The sequence below is a fragment of the Halyomorpha halys genome, unplaced genomic scaffold, assembly GCF_000696795.3.
Source record: "Halyomorpha halys isolate HHAL.00 unplaced genomic scaffold, Hhal_1.1 Scaffold392.1, whole genome shotgun sequence".
Classification (NCBI taxonomy): domain Eukaryota; kingdom Metazoa; phylum Arthropoda; class Insecta; order Hemiptera; family Pentatomidae; genus Halyomorpha; species Halyomorpha halys.
Window position 1 is genome coordinate 189,866 of NW_027114089.1, and position 20,035 is coordinate 209,900.

The 20,035-nt window shown below is 28.5% G+C and overlaps 1 protein-coding gene across 1 annotated transcript in view; it reads right to left on the reverse strand.

Annotated features, from left to right (window-relative positions):
* LOC106682173 (metabotropic glutamate receptor) overlaps positions 1–20,035 on the reverse strand; it is a gene marked incomplete at its 5' end in the record, with an annotated part of 282,446 nt that overhangs the window by 116,136 nt on the left and 146,275 nt on the right. Inside the window, 1 exon segment of the mRNA XM_067051351.1 lies at positions 10,343–10,483. Coding sequence (XP_066907452.1) covers positions 10,343–10,483 — 141 coding nt within the window.

The following is a 20,035-nucleotide window of genomic DNA, read 5'->3' on the forward strand; positions in this document are numbered from 1 at the left end:
CGGCATCCTTTACAAAAAAAGAAAAAAACTACATTTTTAAAATAAAGTCGTAAGATTGCAGTGGATGCTCCTTGGTTTGTAAGAAATAGCCAATTGCATCGGTAATTACAAATAGAGACAACAGAGGATTACAATAAAAAAAAAAAAGGTTCACGAAGTTCTACTCCCAGATACCTATAATTAAAGAGGCAGGAGATATACAACTTGGGAAACCCAACCACAACTCGAAGACTGAAGCCCAGGCTGCTGCAGGATATCCTGTTATAAATTATATATTTATCAATACTGATATTTTCACTCTAAAATTTAATTTTATCTTAATTTATTTTTTTTTCACGCTTAAATTCACTTTCATTTTTCCATCAGAAGTCAATTATTTATTTTGTAAATCCATAAATGTCATTGTTTTGGTTGTTAACTTTACTTTCATCTTTTATTAAGAATTATTATTTTAATCTATTTATTTTTCCTTATTTTAATTTTATTTTATATATTATTGTATGAGATTATAACCCCCCATAATCAATTTTTTTTTAAAAATGTACCTCTTACATTAACCATGTAAGACCCACAAGGCCAATCTGGTATTTAAAAAAATAAATTATAAGAAATAACAAAATCTAGTTAAATTAGTACTTCAATTTTTTTAGATTATGTTAAAATGTTATATTATATTATGTATAATGTTATATAATTGTTATTTCATTTTAATACACATACTGTAAATAAATGAAATAAATAAAAAATCTTAACGTATAAATATGAATATCTATAGCAGAGCTGGGGGCTGTAAACAGTTCTGTACTTGGCAAGACAAGCTCTATATAGAAGCCCTGTCAAAAGCAGATTATGAACTCGTTACAATAAAGTAGGACAACACATGGTAAAGGGTAAGGTAAAGAAAGGCTAAGCCACAGCACAACACTACTCTTTCATTAAAGCAAAATCCTTAATTAACAACATCAATTTAGTTTTCTTCAATGAGCTTTATTAACCATTCATGTTGTTTTTCACTTGCCAATCTCAAGGGGCTATTATGAAACTTTTTTAATAAGTCCCTTTTTTTGAAATTCTAGAAAGCTTCTAGAAAGAAGAAAATAATAAAAGTTGTTGACATTTAGAGGGAAAATATAAATATATAATTTTAAAAGTAATTTGTTAAGGAAAAATAGTTTTCGTTTAAGGCGGACCTTAATTATATATTATATTACTTTCATCTCGAAAAGATTTATATTAAAAAATATTCACCAGTTCTTATTAATTCTTCTATAAAGTATTTTTATATTGGAAAATAGTTTAAATACGGAATTCAGAATACTCTAAAATGGCAATATAGCAATTTGTAAAATTTCGGCCATGCTTTTCTATATTCGTACCATTGTGTTGAAGGCCTCAGCGGATTCAAATTTCTTCAACTATTCCTTAGCCTAATTTTAAAATAGATTCAATATTCGGTATATGTGTATTTTTATGGGTTTCATTAGTAAAAAAAAAAAAAAAAAAAAAATACACAATATATACAGCATTTTAACACTCGGGACCGTTTCGGACGTACCTACGTGCAACTCGACGCCACTTTTTCCTCCAAACGTTATGTGATAATCATTTGTTTCATATTTTTTTGCTGGCATAACAGTTTGTTTATTTTATTATATTGTCTATTAATTTATTTATAAAATATAATGGGAAATAATCTGTTTTTTTTTATATTACTTGGTATTTGTCCGATTGTTTGGTGGTTTATATCAAACTCGATTATTGGTGGAAGTGATAGATTCAGTAATTTCATCTCACTCTTCATTTGATATGTATTCTACGGATGTTTTCTTGTAGGTTTGATAATATCATCAGCACTATCATTACAATCATGTTTTTCTTGAATATTTATTTTGTTAAACCTGTCTGTATAAATGTCTATCTGAAACTCGTCTTCACTAATTTTATTATATCCTTCAATTAAAATCCTCAGTGCATTCCCGCAATACCCGCTCACGGCCTTAAAACTTATTTGTAACTGCACATCGTAGCCTTTGATAGGTCTTTCCTTATCCGTTCCTCTCCCCTATAGAATCCTATTCCCTCCTTCATTCGTAGTTCTAATACCCTTCCAATCTTCAAATCACGTATCTTCGACTACCTTCTGTCCACCCAATTCCGGAAGAATAACAATTGAAAGTTTCAAATAAGGTTTATATATTCTCTGTATTTTATGTTTCAGAATTTCGTTCTTACTCGTAAATATGTATATTAGCAGAAACTGTACCTTTTTATTCATTATTTTTAGTTTAATTGTATTAGATTTTTTATAAGTTTTTCCCTTTTATTTATTATCAGAAGTTAGTCATCTTATGTTTTACGATATGACATATGGTTTTATTTTATTTCTTCTATTTTTATTTTATATATTCTGTTAATTATTGTTGTTCATTTTTAACTTTTCGAATTTTATGACGTTTTATAATTTCATTTTAAATTTGTACTTTACTCTAAGGCTTTAAAGCCTAATTTTGACACCTGTATATTATTCTAAATGAATTAATCTCAGAATATTATAGGATATTTGATGATAAATTATTTTTTTTTTATGTTATGGAAATAGTAATTTTAGTTGTCACAAGCAGATTTTTATGATATTAATTAATTCGTTGAAGCTAATTCTTTTTAACATTTTAGCCTGGAAAAACCAAATAACTCTAGAAAATCTTGACTACATTTGTTTCATTGGTAAGCCGAAGAAATAGTGTTAATAACGAAATAAAACAAAAAGGGGAAAACTACTAAGGAAAAAAAAGCAATAAATACAAATTTAATGCAATTTATTCATTATTTTTGTTTAAATTGTAATTATTGTATCAATTTATGTGGTTCATAATATTTTTTTATATTGTCTTGTTTGATAGGGAATCCTCATAAAAGACTGAAAAGACAGGAAACTGCTAGTCAATTCCGACTATTACAGCACTTACTAGACAAACGATCTAAACTTCCAATCTAGTGCAAAAGACTTATCTACTTGACTAGAATAAGGCCCTTCTGGACATACGGAGTTGAGCTTTGGGGCTCCACTAAACGTTTTTAACCGATTTACATACTTTTTTTTCTTCTAAAAGAATTCCATTCGAATTCCTTTCGTATCCCACCCTTCGTAAAATCCTTAATGGTCCTTCCTTTGTCACAGATCAAGTCATTCAACAGGACCTCAATGTTCTATATGTTGCCGATTTGGCCCGAACCCGATATCATTCCTACCATTATAAACTCCATAACCATCCAATCCCACTTTTTTCTAACCTGGCTTCTCCTTCAATACATGTTAATTCATCCCCCTAGGCGTATGAAAAGAAAATGGCCCCAAGATCTTCTTCTCAAGTAACGTAATTGAAGTTCAATCGAGGAGTAGATTCTCCACATGTTTGTACCATGTTATTTTATATCTAATAGCAAATTTACTTGTTGTATATAATTTTATACAGTTGTAAATAACAATAAATAAATGACTAAAAAAAATAATATTGCCTAGTAAGATAGACTAGTATGTTGTTTGTTATAACAACCCACTGTATTTGAACAGCATTACTTCATGTCAATAAAGCATTTCTCTCTCTACAGTACACTACAAGCATATGTGCATTATTTATCAACCGGCCCTCGTGTATACATGTAAATTCATGATTAAAAATTCTTTTAATTATTTCATCACAGAATGAAATACAGGAGCTATTTTAAGACTCCCATCATTGTTGTTTCTACTTTTTTCCCCTTATTATGTACTCCCATAAATAAATTGACTATAATGAATATAGAAAAAATAAACACTACAAAACAGGGTATGTAAGTGAAGACGTTTAACTTGGAGGACCTACAAGGAAGGGAGGAGAGAAGGGGTGGTTGAAATTTGGGTAAATTCAGGGGATGAAATAAATAGAGGATCCATTAGAATTGTAAATAAGACTTAGGGTTGAGATTAAGCGGCACTATAAATAAAGAGCGGTTATGTTGTGGGCCGGAGCACTTAGTGGCGGCTTTGTTGAGGAAACATTTGTGTCTTAGTAATATCTGCATCCAGTTATATTGCTAGATGTTTAGCCATTAATAATCAAAATTATAACTTAATGCTTTCTATTCATGATTTTAAAACTGCCTTGCAGCCAAAAAAACAGAGGTTTTTGGAATTATAAGAAATAACCATAAAGAATTTTATGAGTAGAAGATGGAATATGTAGTAAGGGAAAGTATTGCGATTATTCCAGTAAGGCCTTATTCTCATTGAAGAAGTTTGAGAGGAACTTAATGACGATTTTTTTTAATATTTTCCTCTTAAATACCTTTTATTTTATACAATCGATCCTGGTTATCGACTACGTCCGCTACAGGGTTAGCATCTTTAAAGAAGATGGGTGTCCTGCACAGTGCAGAAAGTGCCAGCGGTATGGTCACACCATGGCTTATTGCGGCAGTCAGTGTGAGGGTCAACGAATGTTCGGCGAGGGGACCACTTCAATGTACACTATGTAATGGTATGGTTGGCCACACAGCCACATCTAAAGAATGTCCAGTTCTTCAGGAGCTTGTAAAGAAGAGCCGGGCCAAGAGAGAACAGGCACCAGCAACTACACCAGCGCCACTCAGGATGTCCAGTAAAATAGTCAGGAATGGGTTATCCCACTCAGAATTGATGGGAGGATCGCCGCCAGAAACATCTCCTCAACAACTCCCACTACAGTAAATGTACCAAATACCCATTAAAATATTTACAGGAGGGTACGAAAAAAAAAAAACTTTTATTCTGCTAATTAAAAAAAATAAACATTTCTCCTTGTTAGCTGTAATAAATAATGCATAAATTAAAAAATATTAAAGCATTTTATAAATAACTAAAGGAGGAAAAAGCTATGTATTTTGGCTGCGAACGGGAAAAGTCGAGACCGTTATTAAAACAGCTGAGAGAAACTGAACTCTATGTTCCCATGTAGAATAATTTCCCTCAGCTGGTTAATGAACATAACTACTCGAATTAAAATCATTTTGTGTACGGGTGGAAAGTTCAGAGGGGCCAACCCACTTCAACCCAAGGGCGAAATGACTGGTTCTTGGAAGGCTAGGGGCAGAGGATAACATACAACTGGAAAAAAAAAACTGTTTTCAAAATTTTTAAATTGTTAAATTTGCAGCCTTTATTAATCAAACTGTATTGCCCACAGAGAATAGAATGAATAAATAAATTTAAAAAAAAAATCTACTATACTTTTTTACTTTTCTATAACAAAAACAAAAAAATGGGACCATATTATTTTATTTGATACTAGATTATAGATGGATTTTAGTAAGCACTGAATACAAGTCATTTTTTTTTCTTAGATAATTTCAACATACATCATATTGTCTCTTGCAATGTAAATGAAAGAAGTATGCATTTCTAGTTATCCGCCAACAAAATTTAATTTTTTTTTCTACTCGATAGGTCCAGGATTTCAGAAGAAAAAAAACAGCTTGTTATTCGGTTAAGAACGTTCATAGAACATACAAAATTAACAAATGAACATTAAATTTTAATTTATATACACCATCGTTGCTGTGGCTCAGACTGATTAAATGTAAAATAAATAAAATCGAAATCACATATTTTTAATTCTCTTTAATTTTACAATGCGATATAAAATCTTTTGTTGTTTTTCACTGGCTGTGTATATACAGCATGTTTGTATTGATCGATATACGCATTATTCTTTTTCTTACCAGCTTATGTTATGTGTATGTTACTACATAGGATTTAGGACCGGATTAGGATTAGGACCGACGCTTAAAAACTAATATGATTTGCCTTTTCTCAAAAAAATTTTCTTGGCCTGCTTTAGTTTTTATGTATTTTTGTGAATATATAATCAGTTAATGGAATTAGATTTTTTTTTCCTTTTTATGAAAAAGAAAGAAATCGATTGGAAAAGAATACATTAAAAAATTAATACTTTCCGAGTCATGAGCAAAAAGAGTTTAGTTTCATAACTTTTTTTTTTAAACTGGAAGAACCCCGCGTTTCAATATAACCTTCCCAGGACAAAACCAAACTTTTAGAAGAAAAAAAGCATGTAAATCGGTTAAGAACGTTCGAAGATATTACATAAGTAATAAAGGAACACTACATTTTTAGTTATATAGATCATTCAATACATGTATTTTATGCTTTATGTTTATTGATGTATTTTTTATTTATTCTTTATGTTGTTCATCCTTATTTCTATTTCTTTCTTATTTACTCAATTATAAATATTTTTCACTCTTATACTCCTACCAAATTATATTAATATTTTTACACATTATATTTCATGTCATCTTATAGTACGAGATTCCAAGAGGAGAGAAACGTTAGTTATTTCACCCCAATTTTTTATTACTTTCATGAAAACTATGTAAATTAAATTATAATTACATTAATATTATCCCATATTTTTTTCACTGTATAATTAATATTTTCTGATATGTAAATGGACTCAAGTATTTTTCTTTTGAATGTATTATTTTCTTTATAAAAAATCATAGTATTAAGGTATGATAATTTATTAATAATATTGTTAATTGTTTAAAATTGTCAAATTTCATATGCATAATAAAAGCTGTTTATGGTTTGTGCTGAAGGATGGCCGAATTGGCCGAAACTTCGGACTTATAATGGAATAAAAATATTTTGAGCCAAAAATGGATAAAATTTTATTCATTTAAATAATTAGAGTCATTGTTTTATTCTCTATTTCGTCCTTAATAATCTTCTTTTTTTAATTATGTAAATATTGTATTTTCGTTTGGTTTGTATGAGCCTTTTTTCGAAACTCTAATAAAATCACGAAATTCGGCCGGTTATCTTCGTATAGACTCTTTTTCGCCCGACACTAAAGTGGGCAAAACGGTACAATATGAAATGGTTTAACCTACTTCAACAGAAACAACTTTTCTACAAAAGTTCTTAATTACTTCTAATGAGACAGGAGGGTCCAGAAGATTCTTCATCATTTAGGAATCGACTCGCATTGGGTCCTTGGAAACTATACTCGATCCATTCTTCTTTTCTTTTCTTTTTTTTATTAACGAGAATGAAATTACCTTCTTTTCTAGATTGCAAAATCCATTAAGGACTTTCTGAAAACCCTTTAAGATTCTCCCCTCCTCCGCACTCATTTCTAGCCTGACAGCTATCCAATGACTACTCTGAATCACTTGGTCGTCTGGAGCCAATTTCTCCTCTCAATGTTTTCAACTTTAACTTAAAAAAAAAAAAAACTTATTCTAACTAAAAGTAGATTAGGTAACTTTTAGGATTACTTTGGAATCATTTGAAAGTAGCCGTACAATTCATTGTTAATAACAAATCCTTCTCTACTGGCCTACTATACTATAATATAATTAGAGACTGGTTTTAAAATCTTTTTTATTTTTATGACCCCCTTCCTTGTCATTTATGATATACGGAGAAGCGGTTATCTAGACGTAACCAAATATGGTGGGGGAGTCATGTTTTCATTTCGTGGGACAACCACAGAAATAAAATTCGACCACCCAGACCAGCTTTGAACTAGTGCCACTGCAGTCACGAGCCAGTTAAAGTTAACGCTTAAGCCCGCTCCAACAATGCTATAACATCTTTGGTTCCCTGGCTCAGAATTCTATCAAACCTTGACAGAAACATCATTAGCAGAGATTGGTTTTCTATGCAATTGCATAGTTTACTCCATTGTGTCTAACATGTTTTGAATCAGTTAGATATCCGATCACGATGTATATAACATTATAGTGAAATTTAATATTGAAAAAAAATTTTAAATGGAATGAAATGAAAAATAGTTTATTATTCTGAGATTAGATTCCTTCAGAATAATTATATAGTAATTTTAATTTTACAACATATATTGGGCAAAAACAGTGTAGCCACACTGAATTATGCACTATATACATTAAAATTCTATATAAATAATTTTAGATTGGAATAAAAAAAAAAAAAATAAAAACCTAACTGATTAAATACATAAAAACAAAAAAAATGGTAGTTACATCTTTACCATTATATTATTGGAATAGATTGGGGAAGAAAAAGGCAGTTAAATATAAGGGTTTCAAACAAGAGAAGGGTTGGTACATAACATATGTTAGAAGGAATGGAGTTCCAGTGACAGGCAGCTCGGGTAAAGATGAGAAGATGTCAGACAAACGGGACCTGGTAGTGTGGGATTGGATTGAGAATTTGAATTACAGGTTTTCTAGGATATAGGAGGGGCACTGAGTACTAATTACAATTAGCAATGTGTGGTTTCAAGAATAAAGTTTCGTCAAAAGTGACTCCAATTTTTTTGACTTACGATGAGTACGTGTTCGTATTCAGCCAAATTTAACGATTTTGTAGCATAAAATTGCACATTCTGCACCTTTTAGCATAAATTAAATTTTTTTCAATTTTAGTAGAACAAGAAAATGTCAGATGTTATATAAATTTAAGCGTGTATATCAGTAATTTATTTATTTAGTTATGTTTTCCTTAACAAATTTATTATTCGAAATAGGAAAATATGAGGTAATGCTAAGTACGGTTTCTGTTTTACTTTTGAGCGATGAATGATTAGCATACATTACTATTATAAATTAAACAATAAACTTGATTTTGGCATGATTTGAATATTTTATGCAGAACATATTTTGGGTTTTAATGCAAGTTTTTGCAAATTTGGGTTTTTTTAACAGCATATTTTTTTTTATAACCCAAAAAACCTGATGACGTCCATATCTGTCAATTTACCTCATCCATTGAAGAAAGAGTGATCTGAGCCTAAATATAACAATTTTTACCATTACGTTAGATGTGACCTGGAAGGAATCAATATTTATACACCCAATAAATCCCAGTTCATAATTATAAATTCTAACAACCTTTATAATCTCCGAAAACATTGAACCCATGAACATAATCAGGATTGACGTCGCAGTTTAATAAACAATAAAACCATCCACTAGTTATTTCAAAACAATAACATTAATTAATACTACTTAATTATTTTGAAAAAGAAAACCCTTGAATAATAATTAACTAATGAATAATAATAATATTGATAATAATTAATCGTCTATCTTTCTCTTACTGTCATTGACTGGCAAAGACGAAGCCGAAAAAAAACCTTCATTTTTTGGCATCGCTGAAGAAAAGAAAAATTTTTGAAATGAAATTTTTAACCTCTACCACGTTTTTTATTACAGATCGTACATTATGTTATACAAATACATAATCTTATAATTTTTCTAGGTATAAATATAACTCTAATTTGTTCATGATATCAAAATATTACACCTAATTTTGTAGACCATTTTGGAAAATTTTGAATTTTAATAATTTTTTTTTACTACGTGATTTTTTTTTAGTATTAAATAATATTTTCACTTTTTTATTTTGAAAATGTTTGAATTTGTGCAGAGATTTCATTAGAAATATAATTTATATGTGTCTTTCACCAGGTTATAGTTTTCAATTATACAAGAATTCCATCCGGGAGTTCAATTTATGAAATACGTTTTTAATTTTATTTCAATAAAATTCTTGCTATTTGAATGATATTTCATAAATTACTAAGATAAATTTAATAGCACTTTTTAAAATAAGTTTTTATCAGTTCCAATTTTATAAATTTTTTATATATTTATTATAAAGATTAATAATATTTTATTATATAATTAAATATAAGTATCGGATAATAATTTTTGAATGATTGAAAAATCTCCGTGCAAGGTTACACTTTGGGTGTAACACGCGCAACTTAAAATTAATAGAATAACACTAGATTATAAAAATAAGTTTAAAATATAATTTCGCAATGTACAAAATAATTAATATAGATGCCTAATTATTTTTTAAATTTCTCCTACTGTATATAAATGTCCGTTTTCAACAAATTATTAATAAAAACTAAATATAAGTAATTTAATCAACATACATTTATATTTAAAATTGTATTAATTCAATTTGAATCGTTTTAACGGTAATTCATTTCTACAAATAAAATTAATAAATAAATACTATTTTAATTAAATGAGGTTTCAATTTTTTGATTTGAAAATAATTAAACCTTTAATAAATTTGTAAGTTTTCATATAAAACTCCGGCCAGAAATGATAAAAGTAACAGTTGTTTTGGGTCAATTTTTTGATTTGAAAATTTTAACTGTTATATGAAATCTTACTTTACGAACAGCAGTCTTTAATTCAGTGATCTGAATTTTAATCAAAAGGAAACTAATGAAACCATTATTCTAATATATATAAAACTGACTATAAAATTTAAACAAATAAAATAAAAAGTTGATTCTCTAACCTTTGATAAAGTCCACAGCCATCTCAAGACCGTAGGTATCTTTGTCGCAGTCGTCCAAGATATGAGCCCCTATAGTCAGCCATTTAGATCTCTTGTTGATGATGTCGAGTGTGTAGAGCATTGTTTCTACAGCCTGAATACCTACAACAAACAACAAAGGATGCTTTATCATTTTTTTTTCCTAATTCCATTTTATTATTATTATTTTATGCTTTTGTTAGGGATAAAAGATTTATTTAAAATTTTTTATATATGATTGCACATTATCTTAAAAAGTGTGATGGAATTTTTTTTAAAATTAAATATTTAACTTTTATATAATTTTCCCCTGTAAATACCTCATGTATGTCTCATTCTTTGGAAGACTTTTGTAATGGCATTATAACTCCCAGATTATAAAGTGCCAGTCACGTAACTGCATACCATCATAAGGAGTACCGTTTTGAGTGTTTATTATATTATTAACTATATTAACTCCAAGGACCCGGATTCGAATCCGGCTGGGCAGAAAAATGTTTTATGTAACACTTTAACCGTAAGTCAACCCTGTGGGTTTTGGAGCACTTTCATGGTCCACCCAGCATCATAAATTGGGTACCCTTATTTGAGTAAAAATCTTTCGGTTGAGCGTGATTATAACAAAATCACCTCCTTACACAACCGTTGGTCTAGTAACATTCCTTACAAAGTACTGAACCCCTGACCCTTCACGGGTTGTCGATGTTCAGATATGCTTATTTATTTATTAAATTACTTCATATTAGTAATTAAAAAATATAAAAATACAGATTGATTAGTATGTTTTGTCTTGTAGCAACCCAATATAGTTGGACAAGACTGTTTGAAAAAAAAAAAAATAAATAAATAAAAGCTCTAAATTACAAGATAACGGGACTCACCGTGTATAAAAATATATCTTAAAATACTAAAATAAATCAAACAGACCTTCTACATTGCTTGTGATATTTTATCATTGTAAAAACAGAGAGAACCCGTTTAAAATGGAATAGAATAAAAAACCTCATTTCCCGACAGTCATATGCTATCGAAGAAATTCGTTGTGAACTAATCATTTATTCTATTTTTAATAACTGTAACCCATCATATATTTTAATGGTATTTTCCTTCTGGAGTAATATATCTTTCACCATTCTTTTTAACGTTATTATTTAATTATTTAAATAGCAATAAACTATTAGATGTAGCTTGTTAATTTCTATCGAAGAGCATAGTGTTGAAGAGACCGGTGAAAGATCAAAAAGGGCGAAGGATGATAAGTTGTGTAATCATTAATCATTATTTGTAGAAAATGTCAGTACAATCATTTATTATAATATAAAATTATGATTTTCATCACCTACCCTTCATTTTTTTTACTGCCTACATCTCTTTTTTTAAAAATAATATCGTAACATTTTCTTCATTTTATTCTAAAGAACATACATATTGATACTTATCAATATACATATTCACAGCCCTCTTATAAATTATAGTCTGTTTTGAAGTCCTTTCGTCACAAATCGAAGACGGTTAACAATATTTGAAATAACACTTTACTTAAAAAAAAAAAAAAAAACTGCCACAGAACAGAATTATACATGATTGACTAAATATTTTTACAAAAATACGAAATATTCGTATCCATATGACAAAGCGAGACAGAAAATAATATAGAAATTATAAAATAAATCAAAATTAGCAAAAATCGAATAAACTATGAGAAACTTTTTTTTTTTTACTTTTGAATTGGAAAACAATTCAATCAGTACTTACTTTAGAAGCCCTAGGGTCCAAACAAAATTCCCGGGATTACAGTTGGATTCGAGTACAGTATAAGAAGCTTTAGCAAACAAAACCTTTCATATGTTTTCAAATATAACAGCCATAGTGTTTGATTAACATATTAAGTATTTATTTAATTTTAAATAATAAAGTAATTACACGTAATAATTAAATTTTCCAAGACTTAGTTTTTCGAGACCAGAATATTTGAATTCTAGAGAAACTTGTGAAACCAGCAATTAAAATCGATCTAAAGTCTATCGATAGTACCTTTTAATTATCAATAGATTTCGCGATAGTGCAGGCTATAGCTTTTTTCGAATTATCACCATTCTTATGTGTGTTTTTTTAATTACCATTAATTAATTTTTTGTGAAAATATTTATGCTTTTAATATTTAAAAAAAAACTTAATGCTGATGGAAAATAATCGTTTATTTACAATGAGATTCATCACAATTTGATTAACAAATATAAATATATAATTTTATATAAATTAGTAATCAATAATTATTTATTTCACATAATATTCAGAGATTTTATTTATTTTCATCTAAATCTTCACCACTTTGTAATTTTGTAAGCTTATGAAAAAATACAAAAGGTTAGTATCTGAGCCCATATTTGCTGTGACAAAATACTTACATGAAGGGAGCAGGGACCTTTCAAAATATTGATGTTGGTTTAAAAAAAAATATTGGAAACCTGTGATCAGAGTACATTTACATATAAATTAAAATTTCAGGGGTGACCATCCATACAATTTTCCTTTCTAGTAAGTCAAACGCAAAACCAAAAAATCCTTTGGTGTATCTTTGCTAATTTTAGCCCGATACTTTTTTCATCTTATTATTTTAAAAACAGTTCTATTGTGCTTGTTGGTTTTATTTTTTTTCTAATTTATAATATTAATCAAAATAATTAAAAGGAAAATAATAAGAACCACATAAACATACAATTATATTTAAAATTTAAATTCATTACGGAAATTTTTTATTTCAGTCTTGTAACGTTTCATTATTTTTATTTTCACCTGTCACTATAAAAGGGTGTCTCAGCATACATGTTCAGTTCTTTTATTTATTTTTTTTTTAGTTTTAACTAATGCCAAACGAAAGATTAAAAAAAAGGGTTTAAACTTTTTAAAATAGCATAAAAATCCGGATTGATTTAGCTGCGTTCACTGCTAATGAAAAAATGCAAATTTCAACATTTAAATAAATATTTTTGGAATCAATATAAAAATAAAATAAAACGCTAATTTATATTGTTTATGGGAAACAACAACAATTAAGAGAGTACAGACGCCCCGATTAACAACATATTTTAATTATTTTTACAATATTAATACTTGAACCTTCAAAAAAAAAAAAGAAATCTTTTACTAAAATATAATTCTAATAAAATTTTCGTTTAAAAAAAAATAAATCGAGAAGAATTAAATATATTGTCTTCTGATTTGCGCTGAATAGTCACTGCTCTTAAACTTTAGTGGATCATGCCAACATTTTTCCCAGGTTCGTTTGGCATAAAAAGCACGGTTTCCATTTTCAAACTTCTCTTCTGAAGATTAATAAATCAGAAATCGACCAGCGTAAGCGCCTAAAAGACATTCTTCCGGCTCAACGTTAATCCTACCCGCGTAACCTAACAGTCTTGAGAAATAGCATATGCTGAAGATAGAAGGCGTGCAATATCACATTTTTTTTTTTCGATATTTAACATATATATCGACCAATAAAAAAAAAAAAAATTCCTTGAAGGGTCTAGTTAATTACTAGGAGTTTCTGGAATAACATCAACAATAATAAGATCGAAAATAAAAAGATAAGGAAATTCATCGAATTAATTCAAATAATTAAACGTTATGAATTTCAAAACTTATGCAGGAGGAATAAGAAAGAATTGTGTTAATATAAGATATAATGGATATTTAAAGATAAATTAATGACATTAAGTAAAATTGAAATATAAAATAAAATATCAGGGATAGATTGATAAATTATAATTAATACCTTATTGACAGGGTCACAGCTCAGTGGTAAAATGAAATTGATTATAAAGCAATCATTAAGAAAAAGATGCATAGTTATCAAGATAATTAATAAAACTAAAAACGTTGTATGAATCTTCTCAATCTTTGATAGTTAGGATACAACACAATATTTTTAGATATAACAAAATACAAGTCTAACTAAATGCTAATTCTAGTTTCATAGTTCCATTTTATTTAAAACGCTTCAACCTTTGCTTTACAAAAAACTATAAATTAATGAGTAAGTGAATAAAAAATAAATCTAATACCAAGACCCTTAATGAATAAACATTTTTAATAATAAGCTCTTGGTGTGCCTCTGCTCTAAAGGTTTCATTGGAACGATTCTCGAAAGCTTTTTTGATATAAAGAGCTAAGAAGGGTCTTGATACAAGCCGAGATTAAAATCTTTGAGAGAGAGAAAAATATCAAAAGGTAGCAGCAGATTATAAGTCAAAAAGCATTTCAATGGTCAGAAGTTATTACAATCCCCTGATTATACGTTTTCTTTGCCTAAGACGACTTTAAGAGATACAAATTAAACTATACCATAACAAGATGTCTTTAATCTTAAGAATACGAGATCGTTATTGATGAACTGTTATTGATTACAAAAATAGGACAAGAAATATTATCAATATAACTTATTTAGTAGTTTTTAAATTTCGTAGGCACCAATTTATGACTATATATATATATACATATATATAATATATAAGTTAAGGAAGGATGGCACCGGATATAGGTCATAATACCTACCCCCCTATGTATATATATATATATATATAAATCAGTATATGCTGAGACTTTGCGTGCATCATTTCACTCCCAGTTTTCCTTTTTTTTTTTTAGCTGTTTCACTAGACCTATCGTAACTGGTGCCGAACCCGGGACTTTTGGATACGTAAAATGTTATTCTAGGATTCGTACATATACATATATTTCCTTTTGGGTGTAAAAGTATAAAAGTAAGTGTTATTATTAAGTTATCTTAATTCTATTTGCGGATCTGAAACAAGTATTATTAGTTATTACCAATTTCTACTCAACTGACGAGTAAACGTCCGAGGGCTAGGCCGAAGTTCATAACCTTAACGAAAAAAAATTTATTTAATTTTTTAAAATAATACTTTCCTTTAAAATCGTATCAGTTCATAATACTTTATTTTTTATTATTTTATTAAAATCTCATTTAAAGAGTTAAATTTAGTCTCGATTAGTACATACCGGAATAAATTGAATTTTCTAAAAAAATAATTCAACCAATAATACCTTTTAAAATTTATTACAAACAATTGAATCAATAACTATTGTAATTTTAAGGCTGTTGTTATCGAAGAAAAGAATTACTAAAAAAATAGAAAACTAATATAAAAATTAAAAAATTGATTTTAAAATTCGATGAAAAAGACCTATGTTTCATTTTTCAAATATATATATATATATTTTCTCGATATAAAAAATAGTTCAAAACAGAAATTTGTATTCAATCTGAATTAAAACTAAAACAAATCCCACTTAAGTATTATATATATTTTAATAATTTGAAATGATTACTTTATTGAAAGGATGTTGAAGATTAAAAGCAATTAGGTTGTAGGTAGATAATCCATGTGGCTGTCAATAGAGTTATAAAACTATTTATAATCAGGTAGAAGAAAATTATTTATTGTTTTGCCCCAATTTGCAAGGCTGCTTCAGGGCTGTCAGATTGTTTCAATTTGACGGTCCTTCACCCATTACTTCATAAGGTCATCTATCTTCTTCTAATAAAATTATTTAACAATAAGACCAACATTGAGAGACTTGGACAGGTTTTCTAGTGTAAAGTTATACGCAGTCACATTTTTTGTAAATTTCGACTAAAATAATTAGTAATTAAAAATTAGTACTTGCTTCATACCCGCATATTACACTTATACGTTTTAATCCAGAAGGCAAAAAAATAAATAAAAATATTGATTTTTTTATTTATTTATCTATTATTTTCCTTTTGGATTAAAACGTATAAGTGCAATAAATAAATTTAAAAAATCAATGTATCTACAATTTCTGAGAGATTTTAGTAAATAATAAGAACTTTATTCCTAATAATAATAAATATTATAAAGAAATAGAGAACAATTAAGGCAAGTTTCAAAAAAATCAGTCTAGTCTCACCCATTTTAATTTTTTTTTTGTGGATAAGATATTAAAAAATTGATGCTTAAACATTCACGATTCCATGGCGTATTCATAGGCTATGGCTAGACTGCACCACCTTAGCTGGACACATATAAACACCTTATAATGCCACAAGGCAATCAAAGAGAGAATACACAGTAAAGTATATATAATATATTAAGTGCATTATATATGTATGAGGTACTAATTTTTATTTTGAAGAGTGGTACAAAAAAAAATAAACATTCACAAGTCATCTGTATTTTCATGTACATGTACATCCCCTTTTGATGTTAATCTACAGGTTCGTTGACCTGCCTGGCTCTACTGTGTTCAAAGATCTATTCATTGCTAGAATAAGATAATTACAGGAAAGAGAGAGAACAATTAGGAATTAGTAATGACCAAAAGACAAAGACGGTTGATTAGTAAGGAAGATTGGACAGCCTTTGCCCGAGTAGCAAGTGGCCGAGTAGAATTAGCAAAGTGGTCCAGTCCTTTTGTGCTTTCTGATTCTCATGAATCTAATCGCAATGGTACAACACACCTCAATGCCCCTCATAGCATTTCCTGTCCCGTTTAGAGAGGGTACAGCTACATTCACTGTTCACTTTCCAAAATGAGATGTTTTAGAAATCTAATTCAGGCTAAGTGGCAATTTTAGATAATAATTAAAAAAGACACCTGGCACGACATCCATGCGCTAGACGATGAGTTCGTCGATAAATAGTTGAACACAGTCATCCATTCGCTTTCTCAAACCCAAAGTGTAGATTAGAGTTGATAATAATTTTTGGAGCGAGTGAATATTTGTGAGTGAAAGACCAATCTCTTCCCCAGCGTAAAATGTTCACTGGTTTGGGTTAAAATAAAACGGGGACCTGAAATAAATCTCACAATAAATCAAAATAATGAAGAAAAAGAAATAACCTTCCAAGTAATCTACAAAATTTAATGATAATAAAATACAAAGAAATGAAAATCATAAAGAAGTAAAATGTTTATATTAGTACACAAACTAAAATTATTGTTGTTTTAATAAAAAAAAATTATTAAGTCTTTTAATGGTTTAAAATAAAGGAAACTAGACAGATCCAAATACAGGTTGACTCTAGGAGCGTCGGTGAGTGAGAATGACTGTCGGCGAGTCGGTGAGAGAGAGTGACAGCCGACAAAATTCAAATAAACATAGGTAGACAATTAATAGTAGAATTAGTAAACAACTAATGTTATGAAAACTAAAAGAAATTAATTAAACATAAGAAAAAAAAATCTTAACACAATCATACCTCCGAGGTAGCCTTACTTACCTTTGAAACTAACACTTAAAGCGATTATTATGTTGGTCGATGTTCGGCATGTCACGAGGTCACAAGAGATCATAACACAAAAATATTAGAAGGCAATTCTTTCCGACTGACCCACCCCACTAGGGTCTATGTAACTTTTGAAACATTTTCCTAAAATGGAAAGAGTTAAATTTAGTAATATTTAAAAAGGTAAAATAACAGAAAAAAAAAACAGCGTGATATACAATATTTACATTGAGCCCAGGGATCATCGAACCAATCCCTGCGACTCACATGTGGATGGCGAGACAGGCTTCTCTCTCAGAGCGAGGGCGTTGTAGCCTATTTAAATATAATTTTATAAGACAACAATTGCTAATTAAAAGCATTGATAATGAGTTAATAACTGCGATTTTTATAAATTAGAATTGGGAATAATAAGGAACATCGATTTCAATACAATTGAAAATGAATAGTTGGAATAAGTGGTATTTAAAGGAGGGAAGGGTAGTGAAACTTCCCGCTATGAAATAGTGATCCTCCGTATATGTAAGTGAGACCAGTAAGTGCGAAAACAATATTATAACATCTAGTATCTGAAGAGTAATTATTTTTTCTGGTAATGAATCGTATAATTACCGACAAAGGAAAGTCGAAAAAGTGAAAACATTGAATTTCGATGTCTCCTAGAGCAGTGGTTTCCAACCAGGGTTTCGCTAAATAATTCAGAAATGGATTATTCCACATCAACTCAACAGTTTTGAATTTTACCATCTCAGATTTTCAAATTTCTAAAAAGATGCCATTAGATATAATTTTCATCAAATGTAATATGATAATCTAATAATTTAGGAGTTCCGCCATTTTCCTACTTATACCAATAGGTTCCACCATTTCCCTATTTTTACCAAAATGGTTACACCGCCAAAAAAGTTTGGGAACATTAGAGTAATGAATATTTATACAATAATATATTTTTAATAACGGGTATGAGATGATAACTTCTCAGCCAATTATTAGGAACAATGAAAAACTGTCATAATTAAATATTGTGATAATAAATTACGATTAGTTTATTCAATCATAACATTTATCAACCTTTTGTAAGTTACAGACAAGAAGTTATTAGACCATTCAATCAATTGTTATCAATAAAATTTCGACATTTGAAAATTTTGATTTATTATTAGCTTAAATTATAAATTGATAACAAATAATTAATGACAAGAATGAAATATAGTAAAAACATATTAAAAAATTGATTATTATTTAATTTTAATAAATATGGATAATACTAAATTATGCATAAAACTAAAGTACTTTCATGAAACGTGTACTAAATTATAATATAAAATACTAAACTTGTTGCAAAGAAAAGACTGAAGAGGAATTGGATGGGAGAGTTCCCAGTAAACCTAATAAAGTAATCTTAAATAAAGTAACAGGTTAATTAGGGATACGGAAGGAATAAATAAAGATTTAGTGAACCTTAAAGGAATACTTACGGCAGTCTTCCAAGAAATAAGAGGTTATATCCAAACTAACTTCTTTTCATTTAAAAAATCCAGAGAAGAGAATTTATTTTTTAATGTAAATTAGACACTTTTTTCTAAAACTTTTCTCTTCATTTTTATTATTATTTCTAATTTTATCTTCATATTGATAATATTCAATAATTAATAAATTTATAATCGAAATATAATTTAGTAAATAAGGCATCCGAGAATTTTTAGAAGATAACGATGAATATTTTCAAACATATTTAAATTAAATATTAATCACAAAGGAAAAAATAAATAAATTAAAAACTCTTAATTCAATATTTACTGAATGAATTTCACGTTTGGACTACCGCGCCCTTTGAAGCAAATTTAATTAATTATTAACTTCGCAGAGGTTTGTTCCCTCAATTTTCTTTAATTTATTTTTAATGTTTCGTGAGTGTTTATTCGGAGTGGATAATTAAATTAAAACATACGAAGGAAATTGAATAAATAAACCCTTCTATTAAAAGAATTGTTGAGGTTTTAAGTTATCTAGAAAACTACATAATAATGTAATAAAAATATGTATTATGAATAACTTTATTATTAGTCATTTATTGGAATACAATTATATATTTTTTGAAATTTTATTTGTAACAGTTCGATTATGTGCGTTTGTATCCTCTAGATTTTAACAATGTTTCGACCCTTTGCTTTGGCCATTATTATAATATTTTTTTCAAAACCCGTTCCATTATTAAAATATGTTTTCATAAACACTACTCCCCAAGGTAATATTTTAAAGTATTTATTTTTTTATTTATTTTTCCCAGCTGTTCTTTCGTACTAGGTCTTTTTTTTGACTGACTGGGAAGGTCAAATTTTCATTCTGAGGGACCACCAAAAAATAAAAATCAACTTGCCAAAGCCAGAATCTATCC